The sequence below is a fragment of the Bos javanicus genome, chromosome 7, assembly GCF_032452875.1.
Source record: "Bos javanicus breed banteng chromosome 7, ARS-OSU_banteng_1.0, whole genome shotgun sequence".
NCBI lineage: Eukaryota > Metazoa > Chordata > Mammalia > Artiodactyla > Bovidae > Bos > Bos javanicus.
This window is the reverse complement of record NC_083874.1, coordinates 7,117,106-7,139,393: the sequence shown is the minus strand read 5'-3', so window position 1 is coordinate 7,139,393 and position 22,288 is coordinate 7,117,106. Positions and strand designations below refer to the sequence as shown.

The 22,288-nt window shown below is 42.8% G+C and overlaps 1 protein-coding gene across 1 annotated transcript; it reads right to left on the bottom strand.

Moving 5' to 3' along the window:
- Positions 1-10,941: 10,941 nt before the first annotated feature.
- On the bottom strand, positions 10,942-12,366 carry LOC133251776 (olfactory receptor 10H2-like). Its single transcript, XM_061424568.1, has one exon. The coding sequence runs from the start codon at positions 11,929-11,931 to the stop codon at positions 10,942-10,944; it is 990 nt and encodes a 329-aa protein (XP_061280552.1). The 5' UTR covers positions 11,932-12,366.
- Between the last annotated feature and the right edge of the window lie 9,922 nt (positions 12,367-22,288).

The following is a 22,288-nucleotide window of genomic DNA, read 5'->3' as shown; positions in this document are numbered from 1 at the left end:
AGAGTCCCTTGGACCTCAAGGAGATCCAACCAGTCCATCCTAAAGGAAATCAGTACTGGGTGTTCACTGGAGGGACTGATGCTGAAGCCGAAACTGCAATACTTTGGCCACCTGATGTGAAGAGCGGACTCATTTGAAAAGACCTGATGCTGGGAAAGATTGAGGGCAGGAGGAGAAGGGGATGACAGAGGATGAGATGGTTGGATGGCATCACCGACTCAATGGACATGAGTTGGAGTAAACTCCTGAAGTTGGTGATGGACAGGGAGGCCTGGCATGCCATGGGGTCACATAGTTTGACATGATTGAGCAGCTGAACTGAATTGAATGATTTCCATTGCTGTGCAAAAGCTTTTACATTTAATTAGGTCCCATTTGTTTATTTTTCTTTTATTTATTCTGCTGTAGAAGACTGAACCAAGAAAATATTGCTATAATTTATGGCAAAGTGCCATAAATGTTTTCTGCCTGTTTTGTACTGAGTTTTATGGCTTCAGATCTTACATAAAGACATTTAACCCAATATTAATTTTTAATATAGTGTTAGAGAATGCTTTAATCTCATTGTTTTACATTGTTTTACAGTTGTCCAGTTTTCCCAGATTGTCTTTCTCCATTATATATTATAGATTGCTTTTGGTAGTATAGACTTTAAAACAATATTATTCTTATATCCATGAACATGGGTTATCTTTCAATTTTTTGGTCGCATCTTCAATTTTTTTCATCAGTGTTTTATAGTTTTCAGAGAAAAAAGTCATTTACCTCTTTGGTTAAGTTTATTCCAGGTTACTTTATTCTTTTTGATGTGATTTTGGTATAAAGAAAAGCAACAGATTTCTAAGTCTTGTAAGTTAGATAACTAAAATAACTTAGTCTTATAAGTTAAATAACTAAGATAACTTAGTCTTATAAGTTACAAATCTACTGAATTCATTTACTAGTTGTGATTTTTTTTAAGTAGTGATTTTAAGATTTTATATATATATAGTGCTATATCATCTGCAAATAGAGAAATTTTTACTTTTCTTTTCTACTTTGGATGCTTTTATATCTTTTCCTTGTCTGATTGCTGTATCTAGGATTTCCAATATTATGTCAAATAGAGGTGGCAAGAGTGGTCATCCTTGTCCTGATTCTGATTTTAGAGGAATAGTTTTCAACTTTTCATTCAGTTGTAATGTTAGCAGTGGGACTGTAACAATTGGTCTTCATTATGTTGAGATATGTTCCTTCTATACCAACTTTGATGAAAATTTTTAATCATGAATGGATGTTGAACTTTGTCAATTTTTTCTGCTTCTAATGAGATAATGTGAGTTTTATCCTCTCTTTTGTGTATGTGGTGTATCACACTGGTTGGTGTGTGGATATTGAACCTGGAATTAATCCAACTTGATAGTCATGTATAATCCTTTTTATAAATTGTTAATTTTGGTTTGCTAATATTTTTGAGGATTTTCATCTGTATCATCATGGATATTAACCTGCAACTTTCTCTTTTCCTTGTAGTGATTTCATCTGGTTTTGGTATCAGGGTAATTATGGACTCTTAGGATGAGTTTGGAGTGTTCCATCCTCTTTACTTTTTTTGCAGTATTTTGAGAAGGATAGGTATTAGTCTTCCTTATATATTTGGTTGAATTCCTCTGTGAAGCTGTTCAGTCCAAGAGATTAATTTGTTAAACAACTATTGGGTCAATAAAGAAACCAAAAGAGAAATTAAAAATTATCTTGAGCTGAATGTAAATGGATAATAACATTACACAACTTGGAATACAGCAAAAGTAGTTCTAAGAGGGAAGTTTATTGTGATAAACACTACATTAAGAGAGAAAGTTCAGTTCAGTTCAGTCACTCAGTCATGTCCGACTCTTTGTGACCCCATGAACATACCAGGCCTCCCTGTCCATCACCAACTCCCGGAGTCCACCCAAACCCATGTGCATTGAGTTGGTGATTCCGTCCAACCATCTCATCCTCTGTTGTCCCCTTCTCCTCCTGCCCTCAATCTTTCCCAGCATCAGAGTCTTTTCAAATGAGTCAGCTCTTCGCATCAGGTGGCCAAAGTATTGGAGCTTCAGCTTCAACATCAGTCCTTCCAATGAACACCCAGAACTGATCTCTTTTAGGATAGACTGGTTGGATCTCCTTGGGATCCAAGGGACTTTCAAGAGTCTTCTCCAATACTACAGTTCAAAAGCATCAATTCTTTGGTGCTCAGCTTTCTTTATAGTCCAATTCTCACATCTATATATGACCACTGGAAAAACCATAGCCTTGACTAGACAGACCTTTGTTGGCAAAGTAATGTCTCTGCTTTTTAATATGCTGTCTAGGTTGGTCATAACTTTCCTTCCAAGGAGTAAGCGTCTTTTAATTTCATGGCTGCAATCACCATCCGCAGTGATTTTGGAGCCCCAAAAATAAAGTCAGCCACTGTTTCCCCATCTATTTGCCATGAAGTGATGGGACCAGATGCCATGATCTTAGTTTTCTGAATGTTGAGCTTTAAGCCAGCTTTTTCACTCTCCTCTTTCACTTTCATCAAGAGGCTTTTTAGTTCCTCTTCACCTTCTGCCATAAAGGTGGTGTCATCTGCATATCTGAGGTTATTGATATTTCTCCCGGCAAACTTGATTCCAGCTTGTGCTTCCTCCAGCCCAGCATTTTTCATGATGTACTCTGCATATAAGTTAAATAAGCAGGGTGACAATATACAGCCTTGACATACTCCTTTTCCTATTTGGAACCAGTCTGTTGTTCCATGTCCAGTTCTAACTGTTGCTTCCTGACCTGCATACAGGTTTCTTAAGAGGCAAGTGAGGTGGTCTAGTATTCCCATCTCTTGAAGAATTTTCCAGAGTTTATTGTGACCCACACAGTCAAAGGCTTTGGCATAGTCAATAAAGCAGAAATAGATGTTTTTCTGGAACTCTCTTGCTTTTTCGATGATCCATCAGATGTTAGCAATTTGATCTCTGGTTCCTCTGCCTTTTCTAAATCCAGCTCAAACATGTGGAAGTTCACGGTTCACGTATTGCTGAAGCCTGGCTTGGAGAATTTTGAGCATTACTTTATTAGCGTGTGAGATGAGTGCAATTGTGGGGTAGTTTGAGCATTCTTTTGCATTGCCTTTCTTTGGGATTGGAATGAAAACTGACCTTTTCCAGTCCTGTGGCCACTGCTGAGTTTTCCAAATTTACTGGCATATTGAGTGCAGCACTTTCACAGCATAGTCTTTTAGGATTTGGAAATCATTAACAAACTAAAAAGACAAACTACTTTGTGGGAGAAATATTTGCAAATGATATAACCAATAAGTGGTTAATATCTAAAATTTATAAATAGCTCATGCAACTCAATGTAAAAAAGAATCCAGTTCAAAATTGTCAGATGATCTGAATAAAAATTTTCCAAAGGAGATATGTTGATGACAAATTGGCAAATGAAAAAAATACATAACATCACTAATCATCAGAGAGCTACAAATCAAAACCACAATGAATATCACCTCACACCTGTAAGAAGAATATCATCAAAATGTCTATAAATGGCCAATGTTAGTGAGGATGTAGAGAAAAGGGAACCCTACTACACTGTTGGTGAAAATGTAAGTTGGTGTAACCAGTACAGAAAACAGTATGGAAGTTCCTCAAAAAACTAAAAATAGAAATACCACATGACCCAGAAACCTCACTGCTGAGTATATAGCCAAAGAAAGCAAAAACACTGATTAAAAAAGATACTTGCACCCCAATATCCACAGCAACATTATTTATAATACAATAGCTAAGATATGGGAAAACTAAGTACTACTCAACATATCAGTTCAGTTCAGTCGCTCAGTCATGTCCAACTCTTTGTGACCCCATGAATTGCAGCACACCAGGCCTCCCTGTCCATCACCAACTCCCGGAGTTCACCCAAACCCATGTCCATCGAGTCAGTGACGCCATCCAGCCATCTCATCCTCTGTCATCCCCTTCTTCTGCCCCCAATCCCTCCCAGCATCAGAGTCTTTTCCAATAAGTCAACTCTTCGCATGAGGTGGCCAAAGTACTGGAGTTTCAGCTTTAGCATCACTCAACATATATATATATATGTTATATGTAAACAGTGTCTTTAATAAGTGATGCTATTTATATATAAACATTGTTGTATACACACACACACACATTTATATACATATATACACACAGTGTCTTTAACAAGTGGTGCTGGGGAAATGGGACAGCTATATGTAAATAATAAAATTAGAACAGTTTCTTGCACCATATAAAAAAATAAATTTATAATGTGTTATGAATGGGTCCCTGAAACCATAAAACTCCTAGAAGAGAACATAGGCTGAACAGATTTGACATAAATCACAGCAATATTTTCTTAGAATAGTCTGCTTGGAAAAAAAAATAAATAAATAAGCAAATGGGACTGACTTAAAAGACTCAACAAAACAAAAAGACAACCTATGATATAGGAGAAAGTACTTGCAAATAATATGACCAATAAAGAGTTAATATTCAAAATATATGAGCAACTCACACATCTCAAAAAAAAAACAAAAACTTGATTTTTAAATGGGCAGAAGACCAAAAATACAGTTTTCCAATGGAGATATACCTATGGCCAAGGGACCAATGAAAAGGTGTTCAACTAGAGAAATGCAAACCAACACATCAGTGAGATATCATCTTACACCGGTCAGAATTGCTATTGTCAAAGGTCTACAAATAACAAGTGTTGGCAAGGCTGTGGAGGAAAAGGACCCTGCTGCTGCTGCTAAGTCGCTTCAGACGTGTCCGACTCTGTGCGACCCCATAGACGGCAGCCCACCAGGCTCCCCCGTCCCTGGGATTCTCCAGGCATGAACACTGGAGTGGGTTGCCATTTCCTTCTCCAATGCATGAAAGTGAAAAGTGAAAGTGAAGTCGCTCAGTCGTGTCCGACTCTTTGTGACCCCATGGACTGCAGCCCACCAGGCTCCTCCGTCCATGGGATTTTCCAGGCAAGAGTACTGGAGTGGGGTGCCATAGCCTTCTCTGAAAGGGACCCTAGTACCCTGTATATTGGTGCAGCCCCTATGGAAAACATATGGCCTGCGTGCATGCTAAATTGCTTCAGTCCTGTCCAACTCTTTGTGACCCTATAGACTGCCGCCCGCCAGGTTCCTCTGTCCATGGGATTCTACAGGCAAGAATACTGGAGTGGGTTTCCATGCCTTCTCCAGGGGATCTTCCTGACCCAGGGATCAAACTTTCATTTCCTGCAACTCTAACATTGCAGGAAGATTCTTTACCGCTGAGCCACTGGGAAGCAAACAGTATGGAGGTTTCTCAAAGAAACAAAGTAGAACTACCATGTGATCCAGAAATTCCATTCATGGGTATATATCTGAAGACAGCGAAGCACTAATTTGAAAAGATATTTTCACCCCAGTGTCCATAGCAGCATTATTTGCAATAGCCAAGATATGGAAGCAACTTAAGTGTTCCTCAACAGGTAAGTGGATAAAGATGTGGTGTATATATGGAATGGAATATTACTCAGCAATTAAAAATATAAAATTTTGCCTTTGCAACAACATTGATGGGCCTGGAGGATATTATGCTTAGTATTATACTTTCTTAGACAAAGAAAGACAAATACCTATGTTACCACATATATGTGGAATCTAAAAAATAAAACAAAGAAATAAATATAACAAAACAGAAACATACAGATTGAACAATCTAGCAGTTCCCACTGGGGAGTGGGAAGAGGGACGGGGCAATACAGGGGTAAGGGATTAAGAGGTAAAAACTACTATGTATAAAATACAAGTAAGTAAACTACAAAAATACATATACATCACAGGGAATATATAGCCAGTATTTTTTGTTTACTTAGAATGTAATCTATAAAAATACTGAATCACTATATTGCACTCCTGAAACAAATATTTATTTTGTAAATCATCTATACTTCAACTTTAAAAATTAATTTACTCAACTAAATTTATCCTAATCTTATTCAGTCCTGATTGTTTTTTCTCAGCATCGCTTTCTCATAAACCTTTTATAACTCAGATTATCTTCAGATTTTGTCCTATGCTTTGTGTATTTCTCTCTCTCTTTCATAACCTCTCTTTAGGACAAAATTATTTTCTTTCCTTTTAACAAAATACATTTCCATTCCTTATACATTTTTTTCCACACAAAGTTTTTAAAAAAAAAACAATGGTAGTTTTGATTATATGTATTAGTTAGAATCCTTAACCTTTAAAACCTAAAATGAAAATTAAGAAGTATGCAATTATAAACTGTCTTTTACTTTAGCATTCTATAGATTAGAAAAATTTTAAATGCTATTTATAATTTTTAAAAGCAAGCTTTCTTATTGAAAGCTTCTCGTGTGGAACGAAGCATATTTATTAATAGCCATAAAAATAGTTTCTCTTTAAAAATAAAGCTTATGTTCCATAATTAATGTTTCAGTATCATTTTATCTGGGAATGATCTAAATATTCAATAAATTTCTAATATTTAACTTATCAAAATTCTACAGTTTCAAGTTATCAAAAATCCGAAAAAAATTGTTTTTAAGTAGACATACCATTCAGATCAGATCATATCAGTCGCTCAGTCGTGTCCGACTCTTTGCAACCCCATGAATCGCAGCACGCCAGGCCTCCCTGTCCATCACCAACTCCCGGAGTTCACTCAGACTCACGTCCATCGAGTCAGTGATGCCATCCAGCCATCTCATCCTCTGTTGCCCCCTTCTCCTCCTGCCCCCAATCCCTCCCAGCATCAGAGTCTTTTCCAATGAGTCAACTCTTCCCATGAGGTGGCCAAAGTACTGGAGTTTTAGCTTTAGCATCATTCCTTCCAAAGAAATCCCAGGGCTGATCTCCTTCAGAATGGACTGGTTGGATCTCCTTGCAGTCCAAGGGACTCTCAAGAGTCTTCTCCAACACCACAGCTCAAAAGCATCAATTCTTCGGCGCTCAGCCTTCTTCACAGTCCAACTCTCACATCCATACATGACCACAGGAAAAACCATAGCCTTGACTAGATGAACCTTTGTGGGCAAAGTAATGTCTCTGCTTTTGAATATGCTATCTAGGATGGTCATAACTTTCCTTCCAAGGAGTAAGCGTCTTTTAATTTCATGGCTGCAGTCACCATCTGCAGTGATTTTGGAACCCTGAAAAATAAAGTCTGACACTGTTTCCACTGTTTCCCCATCTATTTCCCATGAAGTGATGGGACCGGATGCCATGATCTTCGTTTTCTGAACGTTGAGCTATAAGCCAACTTATTCACTCTCCACTTTCACCTTCATCAAGAGGCTTTTTAGTTCCTCTTCACTTTCTGCCATAAGGGTCGTGTTATCTGCATATCTGAGGTTATTGATATTTCTCCCTGCAATCTTGATTCCAGCTTGTGTTTCTTCCAGTCCAGCGTTTCTCATGATGTACTCTGCATAGAAGTTAAATAAACAGGGTGACAATATACAGCCTTGATGAACTCCTTTTCCTATTTGGAACCAGTCTGTTGTTCCATGTCCAGTTCTAACTATTGCTTCCTGACCTGCAAACAAATTTCTCAAGAGGCAGGTCAGGTGGTCTGGTATTTCCATCTCTTTCAGAATTTTCCACAGTTTATTGTGATCCACACAGTCAAAGGCTTTGGCATAGTCAATAAAGCAGAAATAGATGTTTTTCTGGAATTCTCTTGCTTTTTCCATGATCCAGTGGATGTTGACAATTTGACCTCTGGTTCCTCTGCCTTTTCTAAATCCAGCTTGAACATGTGGAAATTCACGGTTCGCGTATTGCTGAAGTCTGGCTTGAAGAATTTTGAGCATTCCTTTACTAGCGTGTGAGATGAGTACAATTGTGCAGTAGTTTGAGCATTCTTTGGCATTGCCTTTCTTTGGGATTGGAATGAAAACTGACCTTTTCCAGTCCTGTGGCCACTGCTGAGTTTTCCAAATTTGCTGGCATATTGAGTGCAGCACTTTCACAGCATCATCTTTCAGGATTTGAAATAGCTCCACTGGAATTCCATCACCTCCACTAGCTTTGTTCATAGGGATGCTTTCTAAGGCCCACTTGACTTCACATTCCAGGAATCTGGCTCTATGTGAGTGATCACACCATCGTGATTATCTTGGTCGTGAAGATCTTTTTTGTATAGTTCTTCTGTGTATTCTTGCCATCTCTTCTTAATATCTTCTACTTCTGTTAGGTCCATACCATTTCTGTCCTTTATCGAGCCCATCTTCACATGAAATGTTCCCTTGGTATCTCTAATTTTCTTGAAGTGATCTCTAGTCTCTCCCATTCTATTGTTTTCCTGTATTTCTTTGCATTGATCACTGAGGAAGGGTTTCTTTTCTCTCCTTGCCATTCTTTGGAACTCTGCATTCAAATGCGTGTATCTTTCCTTTTCTCATTTTTTCAGTTAGTTGGGAAAGCCACAACCAGCTGGTGGAAGCTATGTCCCTTATCTTTAGATCTGAAGGCTCTCATATGATATTTTCACTTTTATTCTGACAAACTGTTAATGTAACCAATTCAAGGAAAGATACCAGGTCAGCCCTTACCTAATCACCCAGTCAGAACCTTCCCAGTGTCTTTCAACTGGGGAATCCAGATACCTCTTCTTGAGTTTAAGTTCAAGGAAATCCATTTCTTGCAGTGAGGAGTTTATAACCACTGAATAAATCTCAGGATAATCATTCAAATCAAGAGATTTGAGGCCCAGAAGAAACCCTCCAGTCTGGACTTGCCAAGAAGATGGACAGACACAAGAAGCCCTTGCTGGTACCAAGGCTCTGGATACTCATAGGGTTCAGGCAAAGGAGAGAAGTCTGTTCTGTGTCCCTTCATGGTCTCCAAAAGTGTTAAAGAAAAACACACATGAGAGTTGTGAGTTTAGTTTTATTCAAGATCTTACTGAGGATTTTAGCCCAGAAGACAGCCTTTCAGTAACTCTGAGGGGACTGCTCTGAAAATAAAGCAGAAGGAGCCAGTATGTGTGTGTGTGTGTGTGTGTGTGTGTGTGTGTGTACATATACATATATATGTATATATATGATTTTTACCAGGGACTATGTGGAGCATAGTCCATACTAAGTAAAAGTTTACTGCTAGTCACAAGGATAAAAATCTGTTAATGGTTTTAGTATATATTCTATGTAGGGGATGATTCAAAAATCTAGGTTCATTAAAATTCCTTTTAGGGTGTACTACTGAAACTGCACTCCTTCTCAAATGGGACTCACACTCAGCCAAAACTCATATTGGAGCTTGAACCCATGGGCTGAGACTCAAACCCAGCCACACCTCAGATAGGAGCTTGATCCCACAAGCTGGAGCTGAGGAGCAGACTTGAACCCACTACCTTTTCATTGAAATTGCTCACCTGGTGTCAGGACCTACTGAAGCTCGGGTTCTTTTGTCTCATCACAGAAAGAATTCAGAGGGAGACAAGGCAATGGACAAAGAACGAGTATATTAGCATAGGATGCTTGCGAGAGATACAAGCAGTCAGGCAAGGGAGTGCAGCCCTGAGAACAATGAGGGCTACATTTTTATAATCAAAGGAAAAGAAAGGAGGGGGAGACCACCTTCTTTCTCATTTTGGGACAGACGTCAAGGGTTAAATCCTTAATTCTTCCTTTGACCATATATATGGTCTAACCAGGACTATCATGGCATTATTTAAATCATATATATATTAGCAGAAGTGTGGTAACATATGCTATGATGCCCCCTTTTGCCTAATTTCTTGCCCCTTTCACCTATATTCCTATCTTGGCTACATTCAAAAATGCAACTCCTCAAGGTCCATTAACTCCTTGACTTTATGTAACAAGATATAGACAGTATATCTATTGTCTTGTGCTTTAACTACATGTGTGGACTATGGCTTGGTTACCGGATTCTTTTATTGAGTGGTCATTAATTTACAATCTCCTAAACTCCCTTAAAGTTCCGTCTCTGTATTCAATCCCCTAGTGGGACTTTCAAACTACTATTTACTTATCCTACTCTATCTCTTATCACTATCCACCCGTAGTTCCCTGACCAGGGGCTGAACCCACGCCCTGGTAGTGAAAGTGCTGAGTCCTAACCAATGGATTTCTAGGGATTTCCTAGAGTTACATATTTTGATTGAGATTTGATTTGTGGAACTTCTTTGCAACCCTTTGGACTGTAGCCCACCAGGCTCCTCTGTCCATGGGTTTCTCCAGGAAAGAATACTGGAGAGGGTAGCCATGCACTCCTCCAGGGGATCTGCCTGACCCAGAGATCAAACCCATGTCTCCTGCATTGGCAGGTGTATTCTTTACCACCAACACTGCCTGGGAAGACCATCCATACTTATCCATACTTACTATTTGGCAGTAAAGAGTAATGAAGTTCTGGTACATTCTACAACATAGAAGAACCTTGAACTATGTGCTAAATTAAAGGATCTACTCAAAGAGACCACATTGTGTACGATTCCATTTATATGAAATATCCAGAATAGGCAAAACAGATAAATCATCAAAGCCATTTCCTGAGTCTGGGAGGTAAGGGCATTGGGAAGAAGTGGGAAGTGATTGATAATAAAGGACGGGACATGGGTTTCTTCTCAGAGTGACAAAACTATTTTTAAATGATTAAGGTGACAACTGTATAACTCTATAAATATACTAAAGATCAATTGAATTGTGTACTTTCAATATGTGAATTATATCTCAACAAAGCTGCTTGATTAAAATACAAAATTATCAGACACACAGACAAAGGTAGGGGGAGGAAAAAGTTAATATTTATTGAGCACCTACTCAGTAGGTGATAAGTACTGTCACTCACACACACACACACACACACACACACACCAATCTACAACAGCCATGCACGGTAGTCATTATTAATCCCATTTACAGATCAGGGTATGCTCATCTTTCTACCATATTCTGACCACCTCCACACCGGCCACTCAGACGCTGGAAAGATAGTTTGCTGAGGAAAGTCTTCTTCATAGCGTTCTTCAGCTCCTTATTCCTGAGGCTGAATATGATGGGGCTCAGGAAAGGTGTGAGGACCGTGTAGGTGATGGCTATCAAGATGTTGCCTTGCTGAGAGTGGAGACCTGTGAGCTTGACATAGATGACAGAGGCGAAGCTATAGTGCACAACGACCACAGTCAGATGAGACGCACACGTGGAGAAGGCTTTGTGCCGGCCCTCGGCGGAAGGGATCCTCAAGATGGCGGCCACGGTGAAGGCGTAAGAGAGCAGGATGAGGAGAAAGCAACCCAACAAGACCATGCTACAGACTAGGCCCACGCCCAGGGCCACTCCCAGTACATTATTTCCACAGGCTAACTTCATTAGCGGAGGCACGTGGCAGAAAAAATGGTGAACCTCACTGAGACCACAGAAGGGGAGGTGGAAAACGGCAGATGTCACCAGCAACCCCATGACTGAGCCTCCAGCCCAGGACCAGGCCACCAGGCAGGCGCAGCCTCGGGGGCTCATGAGCACGTTGTAGCGCAGGGGGTGGCAGATGGCCACGTAGCGGTCGTAGCCCATGACGGTGAGCAGGAAGGAGTGGGTGAAGCCAAACGTGAAGGAGAAGAACATCTGGCTGGCACAGGCCGTGAAGGAGATGGAGCGGTCGGTGGAGAGCAGGTCAGCCAGCATGCGCGGGATGATGGCGAAGGTGTAGAGGACCTCAGAGATGGAGAGGGCGCACAGCAAGAGGTACATGGGGGTGTGGAGGCTGCGCTCGCTCCAGACGGTGGCCATGATGAGCAGGTTCCCCAGCAGCGTGAACAGGTACATAAGCAGGAACAGAAGGAAGAAGACGGGCAGGAGATGCTGAGGGAAGGTGGAGAAGCCGATGAGGATGAATTCAGACACGGAGGTGTAGTTTAGCCCCAACATGGCAGCATACCTGCTTGGGGAGAGAGTGAAGACCCAGTGCGAAGGAATTTAGAGGCTCTAATGAGCCCTACCTGGGAAGACTTCCTGGAGAGGCTCCTTAAGCGCTCCAAGCCAAGTTTAATCCATCTGCAAAATGGTGTTCATAATAATGATCATGCATCTTAAGTGCCCTAACACACATACTGCCACATAGCAAGAACTTAATTTAAAAAATACTGATAATAACAATAAGACTACTATTATTACTATAATTAACTCCATGCAGGACCACCCCCACCATGCTTTTCTGTCTTTGAGCATGCTGGTTGCTCTGTGCTTATCCCCATCTTCATGAGACCAACTCCTTCCGAAATTTGAAGGTCAGGCTACCCCCTAATTTCAACTTTCAGCTAGAAGCCAACTGTCCCCTACCACATGAAAAGGACCTAGGCTCAGTTTATCTCTCAGCAACCCTACTTACCAGCTCACCTGGAAAAGGAGTAATATTCCTTTTTCCATAGAGAGTCTGTGGTGCTTAAATGAGGTAATGGACCTTAAAGCTCTTAGCTACTACTGACTGCTGTGTGGTCTAACTTGCATGAGTCCCTCACAGGACGTGGTCCTGACTGACATCACAATAAAGTCCTGTTCTCTGATCCCCGCTGGGCTCTCTTTCTCTGGTCACTTCCCAGTGCTATTCTCTGAAGCTCCCTGCCTCTCTTCAACTTCTATGCCACTCTCCTGTCAATAACCTTATGCTTATAAGGTTAACCAGGCACCTGCTCCATCAGCTGTACTTCTCTCACTCCCTCTGGTTCTCTCTCTCTCTCTGCCACAAGCAAGGTTGATGCAAAATAAAATACTTTTAAAAACTGGAAAGTGCATTAGTGAATGAGTGGATGAACAAAATGAGCTATATCACTACAATGGAATACCATTTAGCCATACAAATGAATAAAGAACTGATACATACTACTACATGGGTGACCCTTAAAGAATTTATGCTGAGTGACTGTTTACAATAGCTAGGACATGGAAGCAACCTAGATGTCAATCGACAGATGAATGGATAAAGAAGTTGTGTTACATATATACAATGGAATATTACGCAACTGTGAAAAGGAATGCATTCGAGTCAGTTCTAATGAAGTAGATGAACCTAGAGCATATTATACAGAATGAAGTAAGTCAGAAAGAGAAAGATAAATATCATGTATTAATGCATATGGCACCCCACTCCAGTACTCTTGCTTGGAGAATCCCATGGACAGAGGAGCCTGTTAGGCTGCAGTCTATGGGGTCGCTAAGAGTCAGACATGACTGAGTGACTTCACTTTCACTTTTCACTTTCATGCATTGGAGAAGGAAACGGCAACCCACTCCAGTGTTCTTGCCTGGAGAATCCCAGGGATGGGGGAGCCTGGTGGGCTGCCGTCTATGGGGTCGCACAGAGTCAGACACGACTGAAGTGACTTAGCATAGCATGGAATCTAGAAAGATAGTACTGATGATTCTACTTTTAGAGGGCACCAGAGGAGATGCAGACATAAAGAACAGATTTTAGACACAGTGAGAGAAGGAGAGGATGGGATGATTTGAGAGAATAGCATTGAAACATGTACATTACTATATGTAAAATAGATAGCCAGTGGTAATTAGCTGTGTAAGGCAGGAAATGCAAATCTGGCTCTCTGTGATAACCTAGAGGGGTGAAGTGGGGAGAGAGGTACAAGGAAGGTTTAAGAGACCAGGGACATATGTCTACCTAAGATTGGTTCATGTTGATATATGGCAGAAACCATCACAATATTATAAGTAATCATCCTCCAATTAACAATTAAAATTTTAAAAAAGAATTTATGCTGAGTGAAAGAGTCCTGTAACAAAAGACCACACATCATTGTATGATTCCATTTATTTAAAATATCAAGAATAGTAAACACATTAAGATAGAAAAGAGGTTAGTGGTTGCCAGGGAATAAGGACAGGTTTAGTGGAGACTGTTAATGGGTTCAAAATTTCCTTTTGGGGTGATGAAATGTCTTGGACCTAAATGAAAGTGATCAGTTCAGTTCAGTTCAGTCACTCAGTTGTGTTCGACTCTTTCTGACCCCATGAACCGCAGCACACCAGGCCTCCCTGTCCATCACCAACTCTCAGAGTTCACCCAAACTCATGTCCATTGAGTTGGTGATGCCATCCAACCATTTCATCCCCTGTCATCCCATTCTCCTGCCTTCAATCTTTCCCAGCATCAGGGTCTTCTCAAATGAGTCAGCTTTTTGCATCAGGTGCCAAAAGTATTGAAGTTTCAGCTTCAACATCAGTCCTTCCAATGAACACTCAGGACTAATCTCCTTTAGGATGGACTGGTTGGATCTCCTTGCAGTCCAAGGGACTCTCAAGAGTCTTCTCCAACACCACAGTTCAACAGAATCAATTCTTCTGTGCCCAGCTTTCTTCACAGTCCAACTCTCACATCCATACATGACTACTGGAAAAACCATAGCCTTGACTAGATAGACCTTTGTTGGCAAAGTACTGTCTCTGCTTTTTAATATGCTGTCTAGGTTGGCCACCTCATGCGAAGAGTTGACTCATTGGAAAAGACTCTGATGCTAGGAGGGATTGGGGGCAGGAGGAGAAGGGGATGACAGAGGATGAGATGGCTGGATAGCATCACTGACTCGATGGATGTGAGTCTGGGTGAACTCCGGGAGTTGGTGATGGACAGGGAGGCCTGGCGTGCTGCGATTCATGGGGTCACAAAGAGTCAGACACGACTGAGCGACTGAACTGAACTAGGTTGGTCATAACTTTCCTTCCAAGGAGTAAGTGTCTTTCTACTTCATGGCTGCAATCACCATCTGCAGTGACTTTGGAGCCCATAAAAATAAAGTCTGACACTGTATCCCCATCTATTTCCCATGAAGTGATTGGACCGGATGCTATGATCTTAGTTTTCTGAATGTTGAGCTTTAAGCCAACTTTTTCACTCTCCACTTTCACTTTCATCAAGAGGCTTTTTAGTTCCTCTTCACTTTCTGCCATAAAGGTGATGTCATCTGCATATCTGAAGTTATTGATATTTCTCCCAGAAATCTTGATTTCAGCTTGTGCTTCTTCAAGCCCAGTGTTTCTCATGATGTACTCTGCATATAAGTTAAATAAGCAGGGTGACAATATACAGCCTTGACGTACTCCTTTTCCTATTTGGAACCAGTCTGTTGTTCCATGTCCAGTTCTAACTGTTGCTTCCTGACCTGCATACAGATTTCTCAAGAAGAGGGTCACGTGGTCTGGTATTCCCATCTCTTTCAGAATTTTCCACAGTTTATCGTGATCCATGCAGTCAAAGGCTTTGGCATAGTCAAGAAAGCAGAAATAGATGTTTTTCTGGAACTCTCTTGCTTTTTCCATGATGTAGAGGATGTTGGCAATTTGATCTCTGGTTCCTCTGCCTTTTCTAAAACCAGCTTGAACATCTGGAAGTTCACAGTTCACGTATTGTTGAAGCCTGGCTTGAAGAATTTTGAGCATTACTTTACTACTATATGCCACTGCCACCAAGTCGCTTCAGTCGTATCCGACTCTGTGCGACCCCACGGGCTGCAGCCTACCAGGCTTCTCTGTCCATGGGATTCTCCAGGCAAGAACACTGGAGTGGGTTGCCATTTTCTTCTCCTTACTAGCATATGAGATGAGTGCAATTGTGTGGTAGTTTGAGCATTCTTTGGCATTGCCTTTCTTTGGGATTGGAATGAAAATTGACCTTTTCCAGTCCTGTGGCCACTGCTGAGTTTTCCAAGTTTGCTGGCATATTGAGCGCAGCACTTTCACAGCATCATCTTTCAGGATTTGAAATAGCTCCACTGGAATTCCATCACCTCTACTAGCTTTGTTCATAGTGATGCTTTCTAAGGCCCACTTGACTTCACATTCCAGGATGGAGGTGATAGTCCCACAATATTGTCAATTTCTTAAATGCCACTGAATTGTGCCATTTAAAATGGTAAAACTGTGGAAAAAATTATAAAATCTGTGCACCATTGGTGGCATTGTAAAAGAGTACAACAACTGTGAGAAACAGTATGGATATTCCTCATAAAATTAAAATTAGAACTACTTTATTCATTTATGGATGCGAGAGTTGGACTGTAAAGAAAGCTGAGCACTGAAGAATTGATGCTTTTGAACTGTGGTGTTGGAGAAGACTCTTGAGAGTCCCTTGGACTGCAAGGAGATCCAACCAGTCCATTCTGAAGGAGATCAGCCCTGGGATTTCTTTGGAAGGAATGATGCTAAAGCTGAAACTCCAGTACTTTGGCCACCTCATGCGAAGAGTTGACTCATTGGAAAAGACCCTGATGCTGGGAGGGATTGGGGTCAGGAGGAAAAGGGGACGACAGAGGATGAGATGGCTGGATGGCGTCACTGACTCAATAGAGTGAGTTTGAGTGAACTCCCGGAGTTCACTCGGCCAAAGTATTGGAGTTTCAGCTTCAGCATCAGTCCTTCCAATGAACACCCAGGACTGATCTCCTTTAGGATGGACCAAACTAGATAGCATATTCAAAAGCAGAGACATTACTTTGCCAACAAAGGTCCATCTAGTCAAGGCTGTGGTTTTTCCAGTGGTCATGTATGGATGTGAGAGTTGGACTATGAAGAAAGCTGAGGGCTGAAGAATTGATGCTTTTGAACTGTGGTGTTGGAGAAGACTCTTGAGAGTCCCTTGGACTGCAAGGAGATCCAACCAGTCCATCCTAAAGGAGATCAGTCCTAGGTGTTTATTGGAAGGACTGATGCTGAAGCTGAAACTCCAAAACTTTGGCCACCTCATGTGAAGAGTTGACTCATTGGAAAAGACCCTGATGCTGGGAGGGATTGGGGGCAGGAGGAGAAGGGGACAACAGAGGATGAGATGGCTGGATGATCACCGACTCGATGGACATGAGTTTGGGTAAACTCCGGGAGTTGATGATGGACAGGGAGGCCTGGCGTGCTGCGATTCATGAGATCACAAAGAGTCGGACACGACTGAGTGACTGAACTGAACTAAACTGAACTGTTCATAGCAGCACTGGTCACAATAGCCATGAGGCAGAAGCAAACCAAATGTTCATCCTTGGATGAATGGTAAGCAAAATGTGGTCTATCCCTCTAATGAAATATTATTCAGCTTTAAAAGGAAGAAAGTGTCATGATATGCTACAACATGAATGAACCTCAGCAATATTATGCTAAGTGGAATCAGCCAATTCTCCCCAAAAGAAATCCTGTATGATTCCACCGTATGAGGTCTCTAAAGTAGTCAAATTCAGAGAAATACAATGTAGAATTGCAGTTTCCAAGGGCTGAGGGGAGAGGAAATGGGGAGTTTTTGTTTAACAGGTTTAGAGTTTTAGTTTTGCAAGATAAAAAAACATCTGGAATTCTGCCACAACACAATATGAATAGATTTAACCCTAACAAACTGCATACTTAAATACAGTTTTCTTTTTTGCAGCAAAAAAGAAAAAAAAAATTGCAGTACTGATACCTGCTACAACTTGGATGAAACTTGTAAACATACTATGTGGAAAAAGCCAAGCTCAACTATTGTCTGATTCAATAGTTGAGAAATGAAATGAAATATGCAAAATATGTGACCAGCAAACCTGTAGGAACAAAACGCAGATTAAAGGTTGCCAGGGGTCAGGAGCAGGGTGGATGGGGCATGACAGCTAAAGAGAAGAGAACAAGGTTTCCTTTGGGGTAAAGACAATATTTTATAACTAGACACAAATAATGGTTGCACAGTGTGAATGTACTAAATGGCACTGAAATGTACACTTTAAAATGGTTAATTTTTGGTATGTGAATTTCACCTCCATTTTTTTATAAAGTAAAACGATCCTCCTTCAGCTCACTTGTACGTCTGCACTACCTCCTCACAGCCCAGCTGGTCCCCAGAAAGGGAGAGAGAGAGCCTCAGAGTGCCCTGAGGCCAGCCCTGAGCCAAGAGAGAGAACGCACCTTTTCTGGTTCAGCGGCCCTCCTCTTGCTCTGGGCAGCCTGTGAGCCTCCACCTAGGCATGAGTGAGACAGAAGGTAAGACCCCTTAGGACAGCTCTCCTGAAATGTGGGCACCTTCCTGTCCTTACAGAGCTGGTCTGGGTGCCCCTGTCTCACACACACTACACACAGGTGTCCCCACACCTCCACATGACTGCCTTCCACCACTCATGTCTCCCCTCAACACTCAGTACCTTAGGCTTTTTCTTCTGCAAGCAAATATGCATGCGGCAGTCTGACTGCACCTGGGTCATGCAAAGATCTGTGCACTTCTAGAGATGCAGAGACCGCACACTCGAGAATGGACCTGCCCCTGCAGAGACATAGTCTGCACACCCAGCAGTGCACTCAGACTCACAGTCTCACAGCTTGATGCTGCTAAGAAGATGACTAATGCCTGTGTTACCAATAGGCATCTTGAACTCTGACATCTGTGCGACAGCCATAGTGTCCCTAATGGCTCAGATTGTAAAGAATCTGCCTGCAATGCAGGAGACCCGGGGTCAACCCCTGATTTGGGAAGACCCCCCAGAGAAGGAAATGGCAACCCACTCCAGTATTCTTGTCTGGCGAATCCCATGGACAGAGGAGCCTGGCTGGCTATACTCTATGCTGTTGCAAAGAGTCAGACAAACTGAGTGAATAACACTTTCCCTTTTTTTCATGAGTTCCCAGTGGAGGATTCAGGAGTAAGGAGCCTTTCCTCAGGCACGTCTTGCCCTGAAATTTGTTCAGCTGGGTTCCTGATACTAAGATCCACAGGGAACACTCCTGTTACCCACCCCCTGTCCGGGGCATACATCACCTCGTCCAGGAAGGCATCCAGGGGTGCCCACTCCACTTTATTGGCAGCCACCAGACGCTCTAAAGAGGTAACAGAGGAGGCCTTGGGCCCCCTCACTCACACAGGGAGCTCAGAAGGAAGTGGATGGGGCAGAAGGCTGCTCCCTCACTTATCCCTTTCTTCTCCAGAGACATGCTCTGAAGGCATCCCAGGGGAGCCTGGTGCAGGATGCAGGAGGGGCTCCCTCAGGGCCCAGAGTCAGGTCGGAGCCTTGGGGGCACTTCGGGACACATCAGGCTCCCCTGGGATCAACCCACAGAGGTACAATCAGTCTGCAACCTTCCCTGACAGCCCTGTGTACTCTGCTGGTGTTGCAGAAACCAGTAATCAAGAAACCAAGCACCGCACTCGGAGAGTTGGAGAACTCAGGTTTTTAAGCCGGCGGGCCCAGAGGAGTTAACACTCCAAGCTCTGAGCCCCTAACAAAGGGGTTACAGAGTTTTTGTAGACAGACTAGGGTGAGAAACACTAGCTGCTAACAGGCTGGTTTAAACTAAAGGGTTTCACACACGTGGAAACAGCAGTCAAGATGGGGAGGGGCATGCCTGACCTTTACACAAACAGGCATGATTAAGCAGGCTTGCAGGGCCTGGGCAATTTCAAAGAGCAAGAAAAGGGTGAGTGAGATAAGCTCCAGTTTGTAGTACTTTAAGTCCCTACTTTCTGAGACTACTTTGCAAGGAGCAAGCTGAGTTACAGAGGCAGAACAAACAGGAGGTTATGTACAATTTTAACTTTTCCTCTTCACTGGGAGCTGGGCTATTCTGTGGCACCAAAAGGGGATGATTAGGTTGGGAGATAGATGTGACAGGACTGCCCCAACTAGACCAGGGAAGAAATAGAAAAGAAGTAGGTGCCCCTCCCCTAATCTCTCAACCCAGGGGCTCCTTCCCTTCTTGGGAGGGTCCAGTGTGGACCTTGCAGCTCAAAAGGCCAAGACCATCCACACCCCACATAAGGCACCGCTGGGCCATCCCAGATGACAGCACAAAGCTCCAAGACCATACTTGCATGGACTTTGGTGGGGAAATTCTGGCTCCCAGCTACAGGGAGTGTGCCAACAGAGAGACTAATGTCTGACCTCTGTGGGAAGGAGAGGGGCTAGGTCAAGAATGGAATCTCTAAAGCATGAACTTGCTCTGGACCTAGGCCCTTGAAACTGAAGGACTGGAGAGGGAAGAAACAGACAGTGTCAGGCCCTGACAGCCATGAACAACCAGGCTTCCAGGTTGTTGGGCTAAAATGCAGCTCAGTGTTTTCTCTCTTCCCATTTTCCACGTTCTCATTTCCAAGACCGCAGCCTGGTTGGTGAAAGCACATAGAACCTGGAGGACAGCATCAACCCATGTATTAGTGTCCTAGGGCTGATAAAATGAATGATCACAAACTCGGTAGCTTAAAGGTGTGCACACACGTGCTCAGTCATGTCTGACTCTCTGTGACCCCATGGACTATAGCCCACCAGGCTCCTCTGTCCATTGGGTTCTCCAGGCAACAATACTGGAGTGGGTTGCCATTTCCTACTCCAGGAGGGCTTCCTGACCCTGGGATCGAACCTGAGTCTTCTGTGTCTCCTGCATTGGCAGATTTATTCTTTACCACTGAGCTACCGGGGAAGCCCCAGAAATTTGTTGTCTTCCAGTCCTGGAGGCCAGAAGTCCAAAATCGAGGTTTTGGCAGAGATGCTTCTTCTGGAAGCTCTGAAGGAGAATATGTTCCATGCCTCCCTCCTAGTGGCTGCTGGCAACACTCAACTGCATCAATGCAATCTCTGCCTATGTCTTCACCTGGACTTCTCCTTGTGTCTCTGCAGGTCTCCTCTTTTATAAGGACAAAAGTCATTAGAGTCCACACAAAACTGAGGATGATTTCATTTTGAGGTCCTTAAATAATTACATCTTCAGAGGCTCTATATGCAAGTGAGGTCACATTCCAGGTGCCAAGTGGGCATGAGTTTCTAAGTCACTCAATCCTAAAGAAAATCAACCCTGTATATTCATTGGAAAGACAGATGCTGAGGCTGAAGCTCCAATACTTTGGCCACCTGAAGTGAAGAGCTGACTCATTGGAAAAGACCCTGATGTTGGGAAAGCATGAAGGCAGAAGGAGAAGGGGGCGACAGAGGATGAGATGGTTGAATGACATCACTGACGCAATGGACATGAGTTTGAGCAAACTCTGGGAGATGGTGAAGGACAGGGAGGCCTGGTGTACTGCAGTCCATGGGGTCACAAAGAGACACAATCTAGTGACTGAACAACAACATTTTAACCCTCAATAGTATCCTTCGTGATATAGTTCTCTGTTTCAGGCCTCATCTCTACATTCACTTCCTAAACAAAAGTAGAGGAATCCTGCTAAACTAACCAGATAACATCCTTCCTCTGCTTAGAACCAGCCATGGCTCCCTGGTGCCCAGATGCTTCTCTGCATTCTACAGGGTTCTGTGCAGTCTGGTCCTTGTTAGCTTCCCCAGTTCCCAATCTCAACTCCCTCCCCCTCATTCAATGTAGCGCTCTCACTTCATATCTCTAGTCGAAAATGAAATTCAGTTTTGAATTTGCCAGATTCTCTCTCACCCCAGGGACCCGGGCATACCTCACCCTTCATTCTCCTCTACCTCAATCAACTGGTCTCAGATTACATGTCACCTCTTACAGGAAGCCTTCCATGATAGCACCAAAGCTGACCAGATAAGGTGCCTTTCTGTCACCTAGCTTCCCCTGGAGTCCCCTATCATAAGGTGGTGTTGTTGCCTGGTTATGGGTCAGAGTCTCCCATGAGAGTGGGAATTCCTGAGGGCAGGGTTTGTGTCTCGCTGGTTTCATGTTGTTTTGCAAAAACTCAGAAACTTTCTGCACATAGTAAATATTCAATAAATATGCATTTAAGCAAAAAATGAATGAAGGACAGCATAGTGCCCTTCGGACTTTATCATGTAGGCAGGGGGGTGAGGAAGTGCCATTTAAACTGAGCTTATAAGGATGAACAAGAGTCCTTGGGTACATGGTGTCAGGGAGGGAATCCCAGGCTCAGGAACCATCCTGAGCAAAACCATGGAGAGATGCTCAGAATTGGGTTAGAGGAGTCAGAGAGATCTGGCTGGAGCCAAATTGTGAAGGGGTCTGACAGAAACTGAGAACACCCGTCCAGCCCCCAGGGAGAGAGTGGGCTGGAAGGAGAGGTCAGGAGAGGACCAGGGCAGCTAGATGGCATGGGCAGTACTTTCCACTAAGCTGTACCCCCTGGGACAGCAAGAAGACCCAGGATTTGAGGGAATTTCCCTGACACTGCACATATCACTAAAGAACAGCAGAGGGACAGATGTTCAGCTAAGAAGTGGAGCCAGGACTTGAGGAAAAGATTCTTTCTTATTGCATCTGTGTGACCAGAGATAAGGAAATGGACTAGAGTCACGGAATGGGGTCAATACTAAGCCTGGAGATGGAATGTGGGAAATCAAGGTCACAGTGAAGC

Bases quoted from the DNA above. Each gene is read 5' to 3' on its own strand.
- LOC133251776 (XM_061424568.1), bottom strand. From the start codon at position 11,931: ATGTTGGGGCTAAACTACACCTCCGTGTCTGAATTCATCCTCATCGGC.